General features: G+C 38.4%; 1 protein-coding gene across 1 annotated transcript; it reads left to right on the top strand.

The window, feature by feature from the left end:
* Positions 1-12,622: 12,622 nt before the first annotated feature.
* Positions 12,623-15,506, top strand: LOC145002246 (cytochrome P450 76C1-like). The gene is made up of 2 exons (XM_078961550.1): positions 12,623-13,748; positions 14,714-15,506. Exons 1-2 carry the CDS (start codon positions 12,774-12,776, stop codon positions 15,332-15,334), a joined length of 1,596 nt encoding a protein of 531 aa, XP_078817676.1. The 5' UTR covers positions 12,623-12,773; the 3' UTR covers positions 15,335-15,506.
* Positions 15,507-21,890: the final 6,384 nt, after the last annotated feature.

Here is a 21,890-nt window from a genome sequence, read left to right as displayed (position 1 = left end):
GAGTTGTACACACACTACGATCCTAATGAACATATAATCACACATATATGCACTCAATTAGACTTAAATTACTAATTGATAATGTTAAGACATCCTAGAACATAATAAACACTTTATATAAGTGCTTTAAGCCTTAAGGATTGCATTTAAGCTATTGTGGGACAAGGTACATGGGTTTAGGGTTCCAAAGGACCCTATATATGAGTTTACTCTCCATATATCATCACACATGGAGTTTACGGTTGTAAACTCTTGAGTTTACGGCCGTAAACTCCCAGCCATGGGGGTATTGTGTGTTTTTAAGTTCTAAATGATTCCTAGAATTATTCCAATTTGGTGGTTAAATTCTTGGAAGGGTTTAAGGCATAGAAACACTCCTTAAAGGTGTTTACGGCCCCAAGGCCATTTCCTTCGGAGTTTGCGGTTGTAAACTCTCTTGGAATGTTGTTTTGTTGTTTGCAAGCCTCATGCACAAGTGGTATAGGTTCTAGGCTTTTATTCCAAGCATATGAAGAACCTTGACACACTTTGGTGCCCTTTTAATGAGTTTACGGCCCATGAACAATGTCATGGCCGTAAACTGACTTTGTAAGGTGATTTTGTTGTGTTTAAGGCCCTTAATTTAATGGGAACAAGTCTAGGTAAAAGTCTAAGGCCTTAGGTGCCTTAAAAGCACCATTTTGAGCATGAACATTGGAGTTTACGGCCTAAGATACTCTTGGGACGTGAACTCACAAACATGGGTGATCCTTGCTTGATTTCATGTCCCTAATACACTCCTATACAAGTCCAAGGCAGTAGTATATCACGGGGGACAGTCTAGGCTCGGTTCCGGGAGTTTACCGCCCAAGAACACATTGGGGAGTAAACTCCTAAATCTGATGATTTAGCTATGTAATCTATGTTATGAACACATTTAAAGCTTTCTAACACTACTAGAAAGAGTTACTCACATTTTGGTATAAAAACCCGAAGATCTGTGAGAGAGAAAATGGTTTTTATCTAGTTGGAAATGTGAATAATGAATGAATTTGATTCAGAATTCTATTTATAGTCCTAAGATATTTTTGGCAGAAAATAATTTTATTCCTGAAATGACCTCTAATATAATAGAGTTGCACTAAACCCTAGTGCATCCACTCTCTTGATATCTCCTGAAGTGTAAACCCTGACGTATTCAAACTTAAACAAAAAAGTCTGAAAATTAACTATGACTGTTATAACTTCTATTGAATTGATAGTGTTTGTACGGAATGGAAATTTTGGGTTGTCACATCATCCCCCCGTTAGAAGGAATTTCATTCCGAAATTAGAATTTGAGCAAGTAGTAAATTACACATAACTAAGGGAACAGATGAGGGTATTGAAGTTTCATCTGATCTTCCCGTTCCCAAAGGAATTCAGGTCCACGGTTTGCATTCCAGCGAATCTTCACTATCGGGATACGGCTCTGCTTTGTTTGCTTGACCTCTCGATCCATGATCTCTATTGGTTCCTCCACGAAGTTGAGGCTCTCGTTGATCTCGATCTCGTCAAGTGGAATAACAAGAGTCTCGTCGGATAGACACTTTTTCAAGTTTGACACGTGGAAGGTAGGATGTACGTTATTGAGTTCTTGCGGTAGATTGAGCTTGTAAGCCACAGGGCCGATTCTCGCGAGAACCTCGAAAGGCCCTATGTATCTTGGATTGAGCTTCTCACGCTTCCCAAAGCTTATCAAGCACTTCTAGGGTGAGACCTTCAGTAGGACTCGGTCGCCCACCTGGAACTCCAATGGTTTCCTACGCTTGTCAGCATAGCTTTTCTGTCGGTCTCTAGAGGCTTTGAATCGTTCACGAATTTGAACGATATTCTCTGTCGTTTCCCGAATGATCTCAGGACCCGTGAGAGTGCTTTCGGGAACTCGTCCCTTAGCTAACTGGGTATCACCCACTTCAGCCCAGCACAGAGGGGATATGCACTTTCGGCCATAGAGGGCCTCGAATGGAGCTTCCTTTATGCTCGTATGATAACTGTTGTTGTAGGAAAATTCAACAAGAGGTAAATGGGTATCCCAAGCTCTTCCAAAGTCAATCACGCAAGCACACAACATGTCTTCCAAGGTTTGGATAGTTCTCTCACTTTGTCCGTCGGTTTGTGGATGGTAGGCTGTACTCATGTCCAGCTTAGTTCCCAGGGAATTTTGTAATGACTGTCAAAACCTCGAAGTGAATCTACTATCTCGGTCCGAGATGATAGATAAAGGAACACCGTGCAGCCTTACAATCTCCCTAATGTAAGTTCTGGTAAGTTTCTCCATCTTGTCTGTTTCTTTGATTGGCAGGAAGTGTGCCGACTTGGTCAGTCTATCGATGATGACCCATATGGAATCAAGTCCACCTGTCGTCTTGGGCAACTTGGTTATGAAGTCCATAGTGATCCGCTCCCACTTCCATTCTGGTATCTCCAGTTGCTATAAGAGGCCGGAGGGTTTCTGGTATTCGACCTTGACCTTTGCGCAAGTAAGGAATTTACTCACGAAGGTAGCAATATCTGTTTTCATGTTAGGCCACCAGTATAACTTTTTAAGATCCAGATACATTTTATCTGAACCCGGGTGGACGGAATAACCAGTGCTGTGAGCTTCCGTCATGACCAAGTCTCTGAAGCCACCGTGTTTCGGTGTCCAGATCCGATCCATGAAGTATAAGGCTTCGCCACCCTTTACTTCCAAGTTCTTATCCATCCCTCTAAGGGATTCACCAGTCATGTTTCAGGTTTCAAAGCGTCGAGCTGAGCCTCCTTTATTTGCGTGGACAAGTGTGAATGGATAGTTAGAGTCTAAGATTTGACCCTACGACCAGAATATTCTTTCCGAATTAGGGCATCGGCTACTACATTGGCTTTACCCAGATGATAACGAATATCACACTCGTAATCACTGAGTAGCTAGACCCACCGTCGTTGTCTCATGTTGAGCTCCTTCTGGTCAAAAATGTGTTGCAGACTCTTATGGTCTGTAAAGATCGTGCTTTTTGTACCATATAAGTAATGTCGCCAGATCTTCAGAGCAAACATAACTGCTCCTAGTTCAAGATTGTGGGTGGTGTAGTTAACTTCATGTGTCTTTAGCTATCTCGAGGCATAGGCTATGACTTTACCTCGCTGCATCAGAACACATCCGAGCCCTTGGTTTGATGCGTCGCAATAGACCACGAAGTCTTCTATCCCTTCGGGGAGGGACAGTATTGGTGCGGTGCACAAGGCTCGCTTGAGCGTTTGGAACACTCTTTCTTGTTTTCTCTTCCCAGTCAAAGGCCACGCCCTTCTGGGTAAGTGTTGTAAGAGGTTTTGCTATGTGGGAGAAGTTCTGAATGAACCTGCGATAGTAGCCAACTAGACCTAGAAATTGACGAATTTCAGTAGGTGTCTTTGGTGCTGACCAGTTCTCGATGGCCTTAATTTTGGAAGGGTCCACGTGTATACCTTCTTCGCTAACAACATGGCCCAAAAATTCAACTTGCCGAATCCAAAATTCTCACTTGGAGAACTTCGCGTAGAGCTTCTCCGACCGCAATGTTTCTAAGATTTTACGGAGATGTTGGCTATGTTCCTCCTTACTTCGAGAGTAGATGAGTATGTCATCAATGAAGACGATGATGAATTGATCCAATTAAGGATGACACACCCTATTCATCAGATCCATGAATACTGCGGGTGCATTTGTTAATCCGAACAACATCACTACAAACTCGTAGTGCCCATAATGAGTTCGGAAGGTTGTCTTGGGAACATCCTCATCTAACACTCGTAGTTGGTGATATCTGGATCGTAGATCTATCTTCGAGAAGTAGTTGGCTCCTTGAAGTTGATCAAACAAATCGTCAATACGGGGCAAAGGATAACGATTTTTAATGGTAAGTTTGTTGAGTTCTCTATAGTCGATGCACATGCGAAACGATCCATCTTTCTTCTTGACGAACAAGACCGGTGCTCCCCATGGTGAGAAGCTTGGTCGAATGAATCCCTTCTTGAGAAGTTCGTTAAGTTGACTAGAAAGTTCATGCATTTTAGCCGGTGCCAGACGATAAGGAGATTTGGCTACTGGGTAGCTCCTGGCACTAAGTCGATTCTGAACTCAACTTGGCGTTGCGGTGGTAAACCGGGAAGTACCTCTAGGAAGATGTCGTGGAAGTCACGTACTTCAGGGATGTTCTGAATGTCTTTCATTTCTTGACTTGTATCAACGATGTGTGCAAGGAATGCATGGTACTCCTTGTGCAAGCACTTCTGAGCTTGAATGCACGAAATGATGCGAAGGCTCGTACTAGGTTTGTCACCGTAGATAATTAATGTTTCGTTGTTAGGAAGGTTAAGACGAACTGTTTTTTTCAAAGCACATGATGTCGGCGCGAAGAAGACTCAACCAATCCATACCGATGATAACGTCGAAACATTTAATTCGGACTGGAATGAGATCTATCTTGAAAGTATGGCCATCTAAAGTTAAGGTACAACCTACGTATATGCAGTTTGTGCTCTCTGTTTTCCCATTATCCATTTCTACCGTGAATGAATTATCTAATGCGCATGGTTTTTGTTTAAGCAGGTGTGCAAATTTGTGACTTACGAAACTTCTCTCCGCTCCACTGTCGAAAAGTATGCAAGCCAATGAGTTATCGAGGAGGAACGTACCAGTAACTATCGTGGGATCAACTACTACTTCCTCGTGGCCTAGGGCCATAACTCTTCCTACTCCGCTAGCCGTCCCCGCTTTAGGGCAGTTCCTCTTGTAGTGACCCACCTCGCCACAACCGTAGCAAGTTTGGCCCATACCGGCATTAGGAACCTGGGTGGCTTGAGCTGTTGGAGCCTGGCAGAAACGGGTTGTGTGTCCCTTCCTGTTGCAGTTAGAGCACTGCATCTCCTTTCAAGGTCCGTGGTGGTGGTAGTTTCACTTGGTGCACTTCGGAAGGGTTCCAGCATATGTTTTTGCTGGTAAGGGGTTCGCAGGGATAATAGGATTTACTGTGGCAGCATTGATTGCCACAAGTTGTTGTCTCTTGGAGGATTCTTGCGAAGCCCCTCTTTTCCTCTTACTCCACCCCTTCCTGTTGTTGTCGGGGTTGGACTTTTGTGGTACGGATGCAGGGATTGTTGGGTTCTTGTGTTTCCCGTGGTCTATGAGAGACTGTGCCAGCTCCTTGGCGCTATCAAAAGTGATAGGCTTGTAGGATAACACACTTAACTGGATCTGGGGCGATAGTCCCCAGATATATCTCTCTATCTTTTTGCTCTCAGTAGCAACCATATCATGGCATAAGTTCGCCAGATCACATAACCTATTTGTGTAGGTCATGATGTCAGATCCAACCATTTGAAGACTCCAGAACTCCTGCTAGAGTTTTTGTATTTCACCTCGAGGACAGTATTCTTTCATCAGCATGTCTTTCAGCTTTTCCCAGCCGATGGAATACGCCACCACCAAGGTCAGATACTTAACATGGCCGTTCCACCATGTTAATGCTCTGTCAGAGAAGGTACAAGCTGCGAACTTGACCTTGTTGCCTTCTTGGCATCTGCAGATCTCGAAGACAGATTCCATCTTCTCAATCCACTACCTTAACACCATAACCCCACCAGTACCATTGAAGCTGCGGGGTTTGGCGTTTGTGAAGTCCTTGTAGGTGCATTCCCGAGAGTGTCCGTGGCCTTCGCCGTGGTTGGAGGGAGGTGCACCTGATCCCGATCCACTAGGGATAGGAGCATTGATTGCTGACACAACAGCTGCAACCGCCGCTGTGAAAGCTGCCTGGAACATGTTGGCATCGAAAGGAGTAGGTGGTTGAAGAGGTTCAGGTGGTGGTGGAGGTGGTGGTATCGGTGCTTCGTTGTTTGGGTTACGTATTGTACTTCTGCGTGGCGGCATCTTTAACTATACATTTAAAAGATGACGACATGGATAAGAATAAATGTACAGTGAATGTGTTTCATGGACTAACTCCCCATAGCCCAACAACAGAATGAATAGAATGACTAAATGAAGAAGATAGCGTTTGGATAATAATTTCCATAAGATTAGATATCTGTCAATAATACTGGAAATACAGATGCAACAAGTTCGGGAAAAATGGCCTAGAAGTAGGCCTTACATCATTAGATGAAGACCTAACAGATCTAAGATTTATAAAGACAAGAAATTAGACCAAAGTTTTACATAAACTAGGTTATATCCAAAAGATGAGTTGACGATATTCTATCGGCGACGAGAACTGCTAGCATGAGTCCTCGATCCCGATAGTAGACGTTCAACGTCTCTTATACGTCTGTCTGAACTTGCTTGCTGAGCTCGAAGTTCTATAACTTCAGCTCGGTTTTCAGCAAGTTCCCTCTGCAGATTTGCATTGCGGACCAGAGTCCTTTCATGAGCAGACTCTAGTTGGCGAATGTGGATAGTGTTAACACCAGAGTTGGCGTCAACTTCCAAGACTTGATTGATAGTCGCCTGAGCCATTATCGTGTTCCGAGAAATCCTACGCACCATGATTGGTAGGACTCTATCAGGAGAACCTCCTTCAGTGAGGTTGTAGAAACTTCGGTCTCCATTGTAGGGAATGGGCTGACCTTGTTCCTAGCTCCACGTATTCAAGTTCGTGGCCCACAGGGGTGTGGGTCCTTGAAACACAGGGCGGGGGTTCAGGTTTGGGTTTCGAACATCTGGGGGTAGGTTGTTGACTTCAGGCTCGGAGTCAGAACCATCGGAGAAACCTTCAGCATGGTGATCATCTAAAGGGATTTGGTGATCATCTTCTGGTTCTGCCTCTAGCCAACCAGCATTGCCGTGGTTTGGGAAGTACGGATCACCATGGTGAAATCCAACCATTTTAATCTATGCGAGAAAAAGGGATATAACAAATAGCTAAATAGACGAACCGACTAAGATAATTACAGTAAGACCAAATACCCCTATGGTATTTCTTTATGGTTGTGTTGGTAAGTTTTTAGACTTGTTGTCATATCACAACCATTCTTGGGCATAGGCTAATCACTCCTCGGACCAGCATAGTTGATCAGGCTATGCCATTCCCAAGACTGACCATATATCCCTAGGCTTACTTGTGATATTCAACAATCATAATACTTTTGTTCTTGTCATTGTGACACTGATTTTAGTATGAATGCAGGCACGTATACTTTGTTAAATATTTTATTATTTAAAAGTATAACTCTTAGACAAAGTATTTTAATCCCAATGTATTTATAGTTAGTATATCTTTTATGGGTTGATATACTTTATTCACTATAAACAATGCTCTGATACCAATCTGTCACACCCCAAAACCACGAACGGCGGAAACGTTCAGGGGTCGAGGACGTCATGTACAGTATCACAATAGTGTAATATAATAAACAAGCAACAACATCATCCATTGCATTATAAGTAGAGTTTTAATACATGTGTGTTCTTTCATTGTAGTAAGACACCAAAAATATACAATCAAAATAAAAGATGAGACTTGTCTGCTCCGTCTTCTCAAAACTTGGCCATCGTACCTGTCTACTGTTGACCCGAGAATACCAGTTATTTTGGAAGAGAGTATCATCTTTAAAGCTGGTGAATTCATAAGTATTTAAGTGTCATTGTCTTGCTTTGAAAATCTGTTTTAAAAGTCATACAAACCTTTAAATGAAAATGTTGAGATAAGTATGAAAAGCCCTAGAAAATCCCTTATTTTCTATGAGTTTGAGATGTACTCTTCTACCAAGACCCGAATGTTTTGTAAGTTAAATGATAGTTTTTCCTTCAATTGTTTAGTACTAAAGTACTTAGTCTAACTCATCGTTTATGTGAAAGTATCACAAAATAAAGTAAACAGGAAAATGTGCTACTGTAAGTGTTGTCACTGGGTACTAGGACTAACACAACATCGCATTAAGCAAAATATGTAACCTAATGAACATCCGAAGATTGTCCAGAAAAACTATTAATGTAAGTGTCATCGCTGGGTACTAGGAGTAACACAACACCGCAATAAGCGAAAAGTATAACCTTATGAACAATCGAAGATTGTCCACTTGTCCTCTGTAGCAGCAACAGGTGGGTGGAGGGGTTAGCCCCGGTTATCGATCTACCTAGTATAAGTAGTAACCTTAGACCTCCGTAGATGGTCATCGACCACTGGTGCTAATCAGTGGGGTTCGGAATAGTAAGTCCCGCCGATATATCCCATTGAACCGGGATAGGAAAGATAATTTACACAGAAAGTACTAATAAATCATCCTCGTAGTTCTAAGTACAAGTATCCAGGTAAGTGAATACAAGATAATGCACCTATGTAAAAGTGTTCCTTTTTGGTATTCATGTAAGTGTGTTCATGTAATAGGTAAGTATATGTAAACATATTCATGTATCAGGTAAGCATATGTAAATGTAATCATGTATCAGGTAATGTACTAGTATAGACTCATGAATGAATTGACTCTTGTGTGATTCCTTGTAATAGGAGTAATGTTTGATAGCTTCAAATTATCCCTATGATGATTTACTGAAATGTAATTAGTTGTTCAAGTAGGTTTATACACTCTTACTACTCAAGGGTGTGTGAAACTAAATGAAAGATGTAAACTATAACATCAATACATATATAAGAATATAAGTGTATATGCATAGTTTAGTTCAAGAATGTAAAATGGTTTTGTAAGACATCTTATGGGTTTTGAACAATAATTAACAATGACTTGATGTCATTTTATTAAACATTTCAAAAGTAAAACATTTGATAACAAAGTATTCTTAAGATTTAAAACCATTTCATGCATCACATTTTGTAGTATGTGAAATCTGTTAAATGACAAACACAGTTATAAAATACATATCAATGATTTAATAAAATGTTTGTTTCTACTTGTATTCCCCCCCCCCTTTTAAAGCATTTAAAATCATTTAAAACATTAATTAGGGGTATGAACTCACCTGTAGTTGGTAGTTTAGATGAACTGGACGGTGTAGGATTGTTAGGTGTCAAGTGAGGACTTGTACACACACTACGATCCTAATGAACATATAATCACACATATATGCACTCAATTATACTTAAATTACTAATTGATAATGTTAAGACATCGTAGAACATAATAAACACTTTATATAAGTGCTTTAAGCCCTAAGGGTTGCATTTAAGCTATTGTGGGACAAAGTACATGGGTTTAGGGTTCCAAAGGACCCTATATATGAGTTTACTCTCCATATATCATCACACATGGAGTTTACGGTTGTAAACTCTTGAGTTTATGGCCGTAAACTCCCAACCATGGGGGTATTGTGTGTTTTGAAGTTCCATATGATTCCTAGAATTATTCCAACTTGGTGATTAAATTCTTGGAAGGGTTTAAGGCATAAAAATACTCCTTAAAGGAGTTTACGGCCCCAAGGCCATTTCCTTTGTATTTTACGGTTGTAAACTCTCTTGGAATGTTGTTTTTGTTGTTTTCAAGCCTCATGCACAAGTGGTATAGGTTCTAGGCTTTTATTCCAAGTATATGAAGAACCTTGACACACTTTGGTGCCCTTTTAATGAATTTACGGCCCATGAACAATGTCATGGCCATAAACTGACTTTGTAAGGTGATTTTGTTGTGTTTAAGGCCCTTGATTTAATGGGAACAAGTCTAGGTAAAAGTCTAAGGCCTTAGGTGCCTTAAAAGCACCATTTTGAGCATGAACTCTGGAGTTTACGGCCTAAGATACTCTTGGGCCGTGAACTCCCAAACTTGGGTGATCCTTGCTTGATTTCATGTCCCTAAAACACTCCTATACAAGTCCAAGGTAGTAGTATATCATTGGGGACAGTCTAGGCTCGGTTTCGGGAGTTTACCGCCCAAGAACACCTTGGGTAGTAAACTCCTAAATCTAATGATTTAGCTATGTAATCTATGTTATGAACACATTTAAAGCTTTCTAACACTACTAGAAAGAGTTATTCACATTTTGGTATAAAAACCTGAAGATCTGTGAGAGAGAAAATGGCTTTTCTCTAGTTGGAAATGCGAATAATGAATGAATTTGATTCAGAATTCTATTTATAGTCCTGAGATATTTTTGGCAGAAAATAATTTTATTCCTGAAATGACCTCTAATATAATAGAGTGATGGAATAATAGAGTTGCACTAAACCCTAGTGCATCCACTCTCCTGATATCTCCTGAAGTGTAAACCCTGACGTATTCAAACTTAAACGAAAAAGTCTAAAAATTAATTGTGACTGTTATAACTTCTATTGAATTGATACTGTTTGTACGGAATGGAAATTTCGGGTTGTCACAGCTACGCCCTAGAACCCTATCAGGAGAGAACGGGGTAGTAGGGCTAAATCATTATTCTTAGTCTATGTAATTCAATTCAGTAGGGTCCTTTGAGAACTGGAAGAACTCAAGATGGTTCCAATGATTTAGTGCTCCCACTGCAACAGGAAACTCCAGCCAATGATCAAGCAATTTGATAGTGTAACTTGCTTACAAGTCAACAACTAAAACATGAACAGAGTCGATCGAACTACACAACCCAATCTGAGCATCGATGGAATATAATAGACAACAATAAGATAACAAAACACACTAGCCACCAAACATGTGTTAGGTTCCACATTATCCTTATGTTTATTAGGGTTAATCATCATTGATGTGCTCCCATTGATCGCATAAAGAAATATATTTCCTTTTCTCCTTATTGAAATTCCTGGCAGTAAGTGTCCTCGAAACCACATTGGAACATACTGGCATAAGCATGGCAACTCCAATACACATTTATATGTACATATCACAACAACTGCTGCTTCCCCGACCTCCTGAAAGAACCAACAATCCCAAATTCCTTAGCATCATGTGGTGCCTAAATTTGCACCTGCCGATAAATTCCCTTCTCCACCTTCATTAGAAGTTTTAGATTCATACGAGCAATCTATCTCGGAGACACTAATCCTTCCTAAACTATGTTCAAGAATCAACTTGCAAGGTGGTTTCCTTTTTCCCCACTAACCGACTGATACTTTCTAGTCTACTTCCCTTACCACTAGTCTACATTCCCTCACCACCTGAGGAAAGACAACAATCGTGTTGTGGTCTCTAAAAATTGTCATCGTCAACTAATTGACTTATCCACACCACATACAACCCATAACAAGTCGTACGTAGGAACCCATGAATTGGAAACCGGATGTTACGTTAGAAAAGACTACATGCAACATTTTACACTTACAAGGACCACACATGTCAGAATTAGAAAATCACGAGAGAGAGAGAGAGAGAGACCCCCGCTAATCACATCCTTGTTTTAGTTGATTTTCTCTTTAGGAGTCACATTATCTCCTTGGTTTACTTGATATCCATTGAGATCTAATCTAATTTTAATTTTCATCCTCCATTTATGCTTTTGATCCGAAAAAAATAAAATCCATTTAGATATGTTATTTGGATTTATTCCAATGGTATTATGGATTTTTATTTTCCTGTTCAGTAATTATGTAAATCTCTAAATTTAAGTTCATTATTATTTGGAAAATCTAATAAAACAACGATAAGATAAATGATATAAGACAAGTAATATTTACAACCAAAACTAATCCAGCTATCCTTGATTTAAAATAATACAATCCAACTAAAATCATTTTTTCAAAGCCATTAGCAACCAAACTCAAATTAATTATTTATTAAACAAATAATCTTTAAGTTTATTTATTGTTCTATTATAATTTATTAGAGAAAATAAAAGTATTTTATATAATTTGAAGTAAATAAATTAAATATTTTGAATATAAAACTAAATAAAAATAGATAGGATATTTTAGTTTTATAAAAGAAACTTAATAAAATAGATAAACCAAATTACAAATGGAACATTAAATACAAGATTATAGAAATAGAAGGTGGAAACTATATAATCTTTTATCGATGTCATATATATATATATATATATATATATATATATATATATATATATATATATATATATATATATATATATATATATATATATATATATATATATATATATATATATATATATATTCTATGAGCTTCGGTTGCGAAGTTCTGTCCTATCGGTCATATTACGGATATGCATATTCCAATTTTTTTATTTTCATCATTTGTAGTAGAGGTTGGAAAAAAATACAAAAAATAGATTAGAAATAGAGAATTGAGATTGGATATTGAAATATGTCAATATTATACTTTGAGGAAAAACATATTAATTTTCATAATTTTTATTAGAAAAAATTCAAATAAGATTATAATAGATAATTTTTTTTCCTAAAAATCTAAGCAGTTGTTTATATATGACACTTATGAATTAAATGGCCAACTAAAAGGTTGGTGCATCAAACCCATCATAGTTTTAAGTGATTTTTTATTTTATTTTTTTGTTTTTACTTTGTTTCCAATCGACTACATGATTTTTTTAGGATCCCTAGTAGTGTAAGACAGGACATAATACTATAATAGTGGTTTCATTTGGATACCAAAGTTGACTATTTCATCAAACCACGGGGCCAACCAACATTTTAATGAAAATAGTTGGACTAAAGTTCTCAGTTTTCACATACCATTAGGACCAATGATGTAGTTTTCACAAATGAAAGCCAGAAAATCAAGGGTTAACCAGTATTTTTTTTTTCTTATTTCTTATTATCAAAAATTTTAATTTTGTCTTTTTTTAATCAAACAAAGCCCATCACTTGGGGTTTAAATTCCACAATCGATTCGTATCATTCTACTACACACATTCATAATTTGCAAAAATGGCACAAGTAATTAACAACGAGGGTTCATGGTGGTGGGAAGTGATGAGCGTCAACAAAGACCAAGTTACTCAGCTGGCAGTTGCCACCATTTCAGCAACGATCTTCGCTATTTTATGGCACATATTGAAATCTTTGAGCTCCTCACATGGTGCACCACCGTTGCCACCAGGTCCCCGTTCCTTGCCGATTGTAGGTAACCTTCCGATTCTTGGCGGTGACATGCACAAACAGTTCAGTAACATGGCCCATATCTACGGACCCATTTTCAAGTTTCACTTGGGAAGCAAACTTCATGTCGTTATAAACAGCCCTGAAATAGCAAAAGTGGTAGTCCGTGAGCAAGATGATATCTTTGCTAACCGCAATCCATCAATCGCTGCCTTTACAATGTCTTTTGGAGCCCGAGATGTAATATGGTCCGACAACAATTCAGATTGGCGTAACCTTCGTAAGCTATTTGTCCATGAGGTCCTAAGCAACAAGAATCTTGAAGCATCCAGGTATTTTCGAAGGGATGAGGTTAGGAAAACTGTCAAGAATATTTATAGTAAAATTGGATCCAAAGTCGACATTAGCGGGATTGCTTTCTTGACAGAGGTTAACGTCTTAATGAGCATGGTTTGGGAAAACACTTCGGATCCAAACGCAAAAGGTAGCCATTTCGTAGCCGAGTTACAGACGATTGTATCAAATGTTGTTAAGCTCATGGAACAGCCGAATATCTCGGATATATTCCCAAGTGTTGCATGGCTTGATCTACAAGGTGTCTTGCGGAAGACCAAGAGGCTACTTCATCAGGTGGATCAAATTTTCACAAACATTATTGATGATCGAATCAAATTGAACTCGAGAAAACCGAAGGATGCAGTTGGGCATGAAGGAAAGAAAGATTTTTTACAGATCTTATTAGAGCTCATGAACCACAAAGATGCAACATCGATTAGCATCACACAAATAAAGGCACTTCTCCTGGTAATCATTATTCTATAAAGCTACATCGAAAAGTCGGAAAAGATATTTTACAAATTAATCGTTTTACATACTTCATATATTTTGTGGGTCACATCATATTATCAAACATTTAACAAATTCATCTATGCCTTGGTGGCTGACTAAGATTAATCTATGTCATATTAAACTATTTTTTTATGATTATGGTGGTATTTACCTAATTTGTTACGATTTAGTTATATTTACTTTTTAAAATTTGGCTGATTTAAATCTTAGGGCCTCTATGTATTACATGGGTTTAATTTAAAATATATATATATATATATATATATATATATATATATATATATATATATATATATATATATATATATATATATATATATATATATATATATATATATAAAATTTTAACAATTTGAAAAGTTTGAATTTATAAGAAAAATAAGAAAAATTTGAATTATTAAAATTAATAAGATTTTAATGTATTGATTACATTATATATATAAATTTTTTGTAATAAATACTTTACATATATATTACCTTACACATTAAATGTGAAATTTTAAATTAATAAAATGAAAAATACAATAAAATGACAAGTGGAAAATAGAAAATTTAAAAAATTTATAAAAATGCTATGTGTCCAAATGAATGAGAAGAGGACATGTGGCAAAAAAAAACCTTCATTTATTATAGTAGATTTTTTTCGTGTGAACGAAAAACTCAAAAAAAAAAAAACAAAAATAATCAATAATTTAAAATATAACTAGAAGGAAAAATAATCAATAATTTCAAATTCACAAGTTAAGTGTTTAAACTATGTAATAAAAAAATTCCCAATATATTTTTTGATTGTGTCGAAATTAATTTACTAAAACATCTCTCCTTTAAGCTTCTACGTATGGATACTTCACAAATGCTTCACGATTTTCCTTTTGTTGGACTACAAAATTGACAATACAGTTTGACTTTTGTTGTATCAGGATATTATGGTTGCAGGAACCGAAACCACAACAACACTGATAGAATGGGCAATGGCAGAGATAATGCAAAATCATGACATAATGAAAAGGATTCAAAAAGAATTATCAGATGTTGTGGGACTTGACAACATTGTCGAAGAATCTCATCTCCCCAAATTACAATACCTAGATGCAACTATTAAGGAAACATTCCGGTTGCACCCTGTAGTCCCTCTCATACTCCCACGATCACCAAGCCAGGATTGCATAGTAGCTGGATACACCATTCCAAAAGGTTGTACCGTGTTACTAAATATTTGGGCAATCCATCGTGATCCTCAGTACTGGGACAACCCGCTGGAATTTAACCCTGAGAGGTTCTTGACTAGCAAATACGATTACAAAGGAAGTAATTTAAACTTCTTCCCATTTGGATCTGGGAGAAGATTGTGTCCAGGAGTTCAATTGGCTGAGAAAATGCAAATGTATATCTTGGCTTCACTCTTACACTCTTTTGATTGGAGCTTGCCGGAGGGTGAAGAACATGACCTCTCTGAAAAATTTGGCATTACACTAAAGAAAAAAGAACCCCTCAGTGCTGTTCCATCACAAAGATTGTCAAACCTGAGCCTCTACATGTGATGTTCTTGGTCGACGGATAGAAGTCCTGCATTGGATGGTTTGAGGGCGGTGGCTCGTAGTTGAATAAGAAAAAAGTTTATCTGTATGTAATTTCGGTTTTCATTTTCGAAAATAATAAAATAAAGTGTAATTAGTTTTGTTTTATGTTGATCATGTGCACCATGTTCTAGTACGTTGGATCTTCATTGTTAGTATGGTAGGTAATAACTTTCGTTATGTTAATATTTTGTTGTTTCATATATTCTTATCTATTATGAAACATCTTCTCTAATTATAAATAAAACATCTGACTATTATATGTGTTGAAACTGTTAGAATAGAATATTAGCTTTGTGTTGTACTTGTATTATCCGACGCATATATTGTACTTGTCTTTTTATTTGTTATGTATCACTAGTAGAAGAATAGGTATTAGTGACGGATTAGCGACCGAAATAGGCCGCCGGAAAAACCCTCGTCGTGAAAGTCAGCGACAGGTTCCGTGAGGGATTTAGCGAGGGAATAGCGACGGATTTTCTTGACGCCAAATCCAAATGAATCAGGCAGCATACGTAGAAGATCCGTCACTTTCGTCGATAAACCGTCGTTAATTATATATGTATGAGCAATTTCCTAGTTTCTAATCCTAGTTCCTATTATAATTCAAAACAATCTATTACATGCCATTTTTTTTGCTATTATATAACCAAAACTCACGAGTGAAACTTAAATTTTATATTCCAAAATCAAAACATTCGACTACCAAAATCAATATTAATATTTGACTAACAAAATAAAGATTAATAATCAATTTCAAAGTATTAATACCAAATGACAACAAATAAAAAGTGTTAATATGTAATTTGGTAGATAAGTTGGGATGCGTTTCAGGATTTTGTTATTCATCTCGGCGATCTCTCCAAACAAACATGATCAACAATAACCTACAAGGCAACAATAACCAAGTTTAATACAAAAATTATTACCACAATACTTTCAACTTAACATATCTTAGACATTCCATAAACAATTAACATCAACATACTTTCAACTTTATCAACATATGAATCAAATCTTTTACTATCTTAGGCTTCATGATGTGAACGACTTAGTTATTATACTTCTTAGACCTATTATTTTTGTAATAGGCAACAACTTCGTCATCTAAATTCAATAAGAAACCTTCTTCGTTCTCATCAGCTACACCATTAGAACCAGCTTCCTTCCAAGTGGTTTTCAAGACAAATGACATAGGACCTCCAAAGATCATTTTTCCTATTTTCATCTACAATCTCCTTCACATTCAATCTGTGAGCTTTCAGAATGTTGTAGAGATTCGACAGCGAGTTTGTGTTGAAGTTCTCCTGATTCTTGATCATCATATATATATATATATATATATATATATATATATATATATATATATATATATATATATATATATATATATATATATATATATATTCTTCCATTCCTTCTTCAGTCTTAGAATGAAAGTAATGTTATACTCGAGAGTAGTATGAAAAACAACATACATGTTACACTTGTAGATGAGATCATTGAATCGATTGTAATAGGTTACGATAGATTCATTCTCCTTTTTGAATTCTGCTAGCTCCGATAAAAATTGATTCACCGAGCTTTTCTTATTTTGCTCATTCCCATGGAATTTTTCCATAAGCACGTTCCATATATCTTGTGTCGTTGTGTAGCCTCAAATGTAGTTGTACGCAACTGGTGGAAAAGATCCACATAACTTGCGAAGACATCTCTAATTATAGGCCTTCTGCTTGTTTGCTTGAACGATCATATCTTCTAATCTTCCTACTATACCCACTGCTTGAAGACGATCTACACAATATGTACCTTTGTCAATTGATCTCCACAAGTCCTCATCAATTCCATTGAGATAATCTTCCATACGATCTGCCAACTAATCGTAATATTCAGAAAGTAACATTGGAAACTTACTAGCAGATCCAAGAGGATAATCTTGAAAAGAAAGAAATCAGATACAAAATGATTGATTAACGATCGTAGTATCGTTAAATCATCGTGATCGAACGAAGAATTACATTTTCACATGCAAAATGACTGAATCGGAACAAATGATTCAATAAGATGAAAATGCAAACGAGGTTCTTCAAATGATATAGCAATTCTGTAATAGCCCAATTTCAGAAAAATTTTAAACTTTTAATTTCAGAAACATCATCCATAGCAAGTACAAAAATCCCAATACATATCCATATTATTTTTTAATTCAGAGTACAAAAAGCTAACTGTGGAAACACTGGAAAGTGCATGGCATGCCATCAAGCCGGGCCCTTGCCCTTTCCAATAACACAAATCATATAATCACATATTGTCATGCTTATACATATACATACAAGTTTGCCATGGACTCCCTCCATGGTCTTCAATGGAATGTCATTGGCTACCCTCATGGTCTTATATCCCCGTACCATGGGCTCCTCCCATGGTCTTGCCAAATGCATGGGCTCCTCCATGGTCAGCACATATGTCCACATATAATTCCACTAACAAGCAATCACATATTCCTATACGAAAAATGTGATAATCATTAATGGGTCAGCCTTGGCACCTTCGACCCATAAGTGTGGTGAGAAGTCTCACCTCAATAATGAACGGCAGTTGACTAGATCAGGACTCAAAATATTCGCTCTACACAAACCTCATAACAGAAACAATCCTTTAAATACAACTCAAAATCCCCCAAAACCCATTATAGGTCAAACTTGGTCAAAGTCTAAAGTCAAAAGTCAAAGTCAACGGTCCGAGTTGACCGAACTCACCTAGTTGTCCTTCAACTCGTCGAGTTTCTCCATTAATTGAACAGATCGAGAAAACTCGCATCAACTCGTTGAGTTCTCCTAATAAACTCGTCGAATTGGCCAGAAATCAAAAAACTTAATGCCTTAAGTTGTTTCCATCGGATCTAGAAGCTTCAGTTCTCAAATCTCCTCCCAAATTATGTCTATAAGGGTAAAGTTTCCAACTTTACCCTTAAAAACCACCACAATGGACCCAATACCGAATCCTTGACGTAATAGAGTGAGGCTGGACCCATTAAGCCCTTAGACTCTCAAAATATAGTCCCAAAACACAGATTTGGCATCCCAAGGCTGGAATATCACATAAAGTTTCCAACTTTACATCCATGCACGCAAGAAAGGAACACTAGTGCCCAAAATGGCTTAATAAAGGACTAAATGCATGGATGTGAGTTAGAACTAAGAAAAACTTGCAACTTTATGGCAAGATAGGTCATAAAATGGTCAAATCTAACATAATAACCCTGGAACCCTTAACCATTTGTACAACCCAACCATACACCTAAAAAATCAAGCTAAATATCCACCAAAGAGATCTAGAAGATAACAACACAAGGTTTTAATTTATACCTCAGAAGAACTGCAACAAATGGAGAGTTTCTAGATCTAAAGCCTTCCTTCCAAACCAAGCACCTTCAATCTTCAATCTCCTTCCGAAGAACACCAAAAATCCACTCTCCAAGCTCACTACTAGCTCACACACTCAACCTTGAAGGATAACACATGAAATTAGGGTTTTCTGCACAAGGAGGCTGGTAAAGAGGCCTGCCAAGAGTGTTAAGGTCATTAAATAGGGTGCCAAAACCTAAAATTAGGTTTACTCATCACAGCCACCAACTCGCCAAGTTGGGACACCCAGACTCGCCGATTTGGACCAAACATGTCTGCAGCCAACAATCCCCTCGACACGACGAGTTGCAGCTTCCAACTCATCAAGTCGCCTCAGGAAAAGGAATGAAATAAGAAATTTAGCTAATATAAGATCCAAGCGTTACAAATCTCCCCCACTTGAATCAAACATCATCCTCGAAGTCCGCTACATCAAACATTCCTAGGTAATGCTCTCTCATCTGCTCCTCGGGCTCCCACATCCATTTTGAGCCCTTCCGATGTTGCCACTTCACCTTCACTAACTTCACGTCCTTGTTCCACAAAGCTTTTGTTTTTCTGTCGAAAATCATAGTCGGCTTCTCAACATAATTTAGCTTCCCATCAACCTAAATATCATCCAAAGAAATGATAGCGGCCTCATCAGCAACACACTTCCTAAGCTGAGACACATGGAATGTGTTGTGGTTCTGTCTTAGCTCATCCGATAGATCTAACTGATATGCAACCCTGGCGACTCGGGCAGAAATCTTGAACGAAGTAGTAAATCGGGGACCTAGTTTTCCCCTCTTCCGAAATTGAATAACACCCTTCCATGGTGAAACCTTTAGCAAAACGAAATCCCCCACTTGAAATTCATGATCTGAGTGATGCCGGTCAACATAGCTTTTTTGACGGCTTTGCGCAACTCGCAGCCTTTCACGCACCTGTTGAATCAACTCAATGGTATTAAGCACCACCTCGGTGCTTCCCATAACCCGGTGTCCGACCTCCCCCCAACAAAATTAGTCCTACACCTCCGACCATACAACATCTCAAATGGGGGTCGGTCAATACTACCATGATAACGATTGTTATATGAGAAGTATACTAGTGGAAGTTAAGTATCCCAATATCCCAACTCCCTCCGAAATCCGAAACACAGGACTGAAACATATCCTCGAGCGTCTGAATTGTCCGCTCACTCTGTCCATCGGTCTGGGGTGGTAACTAGTGCTGAAATGCAATTGAGTTCTCGACTCCTCATGAAACTTGCTCTAGAACCTGGAGGTGAAACGAACATTATGGTTCGAGACCACTGACACTAGCACACCGTGCCTAGCCACCACCTCTCGCACATAAATGTATACCAATTTCTCGACGGAGATACTCTCAGAGATCGGAATAAAATTTGCGCTCTTGGTCAACCTGTCCATAATGACGCAAATAGAATCCACACCCTGTGCCATCCTATGAAACTTACTGATAAAATCCATAGTAATATGTTCTCACTTCCACATGGGAATAGGTAGCGGTTGAACCTTGCTGTGGGGCTTCTAGTTTTTGGCATTCACCATTCGGCAGGTCAAACATCGCACAACAAACCACGCAACCTCCTGCTTCATGCAGGGCCACCAATAACTAAACCTTAGGTCTTAATACATCTTTGTGGCCCCGTATGGATAGAAAACATGGACTTGTGTGCCTCTTCTAGGATCTTCTATCTCACTCCCCCAAATACTGGAACCTAGACCATGTCGCACTGAGTTAACAACCCACGACCATCTCGAATGAACAACGAAATGTTCCCCTGTACCTGCTCGATCTTCCAGTTCTCCCATTTTAAACCCTCTAGCTGTGCCTCCTTAATCATATCCAATAAAGGTGCAATCACAGTCGTCTTCAAGCAAACATCTCGTATTAGGGCACTTTCCGTCTTACGTATCAAAGCATCGGCTATCACATTGGATTTCCCGGGATGGTACAAAGTCTCACAGTTATAATGATTTACCACATCAAGTCATCTCATCTGTCGCATATTCATATTCTGTTGATCTATCAAATACCTCAATCTCTTGTGATTAGTGAAAATGGTGCATCAGACCCCATACAGATAATGTCTCCAAATCTTGAGGGAGAACACCACCACCCCCAATGAGTGGGGTAATTTACCTCATGGGGCTTCTACTGCCACGTAGCATAAGCAATCACATGCCCCTACATTAAAACCACTTGTAAAACCAAATTACAAGCATCACAATACACTACAAATTCGTCCAATCCGTCAGTTAGCGCTAGAATTGGGGCCTCACATAATTTCTGCCTCAAGGTCTCGAATGCCGACTGGTGATCTGGACCCCACCGAAAGGTCACACCACTACAAGAAAAAAGGCCTTTTACGATGCGCAAAATACGACGCTCATTGATCTATGTTACGCAAAGGAGAGTGACATTAGAAAAATGTCATCTCTTCAAAAAATTTAAGGATAGAAGACACGCATTATTGCGCGCCCTTAAATTAGTGTCTAAAAAAAAACACGGAGGGCACCTATAATAAAATGCGCGTCGTCTAAGGATGTCGCTTTATAATTTTTAATGGAACGCGCGTTCCATCCTTTAACAGTAGGGGGAAATGAAATTCTGAAAAAATTAAAAATCCCGCCTTCCTTTTTTTTCTCCTTTCCCTCTTGCCCTGGACGCTCCTTCCTTCCCCCTCCCGACATTGACTGCTGCTTACTTCTTCCCTCACTTCTACCTACTGGAACCACCATATCTCCCACTCGATGTTGAAATTGTTAGAAAAAGCCCTAATTATACTCTCAAGTCTAAATACAAAAAAATAGAAGATGGTGAAGAAGTAGCAGTAGAAAAAGCCCTAATCGGAGGTGGTCCTGTTCTTCATTGTTTCTTCGATGTTGAAATTGTTAGAAAAAGCCCTAATCGGAGGTGGTCCTGTTCTTCCTCCCACCACGATTCCTAGCTTTTGTTCGCCGGAACACCGATTCCACCGTGGTTTCTGATCCACGCTGACCAGTCATCCCAGTCTTCAACGATTTTCTGCCATTCAAATCCGGATGGGTTGAAAAGAAAAGGGGCGAACAGCCACGACACGACTAGGAACCACATTGAGATGG

The sequence above is a fragment of the Lactuca saligna genome, chromosome 6 (assembly GCF_052625555.1).
Source record: "Lactuca saligna cultivar CGN05327 chromosome 6, ASM5262555v1, whole genome shotgun sequence".
NCBI lineage: Eukaryota > Viridiplantae > Streptophyta > Magnoliopsida > Asterales > Asteraceae > Lactuca > Lactuca saligna.
Note: the sequence above shows the minus strand (reverse complement) of the source record. Positions and strands in the feature narration are given on the sequence as shown.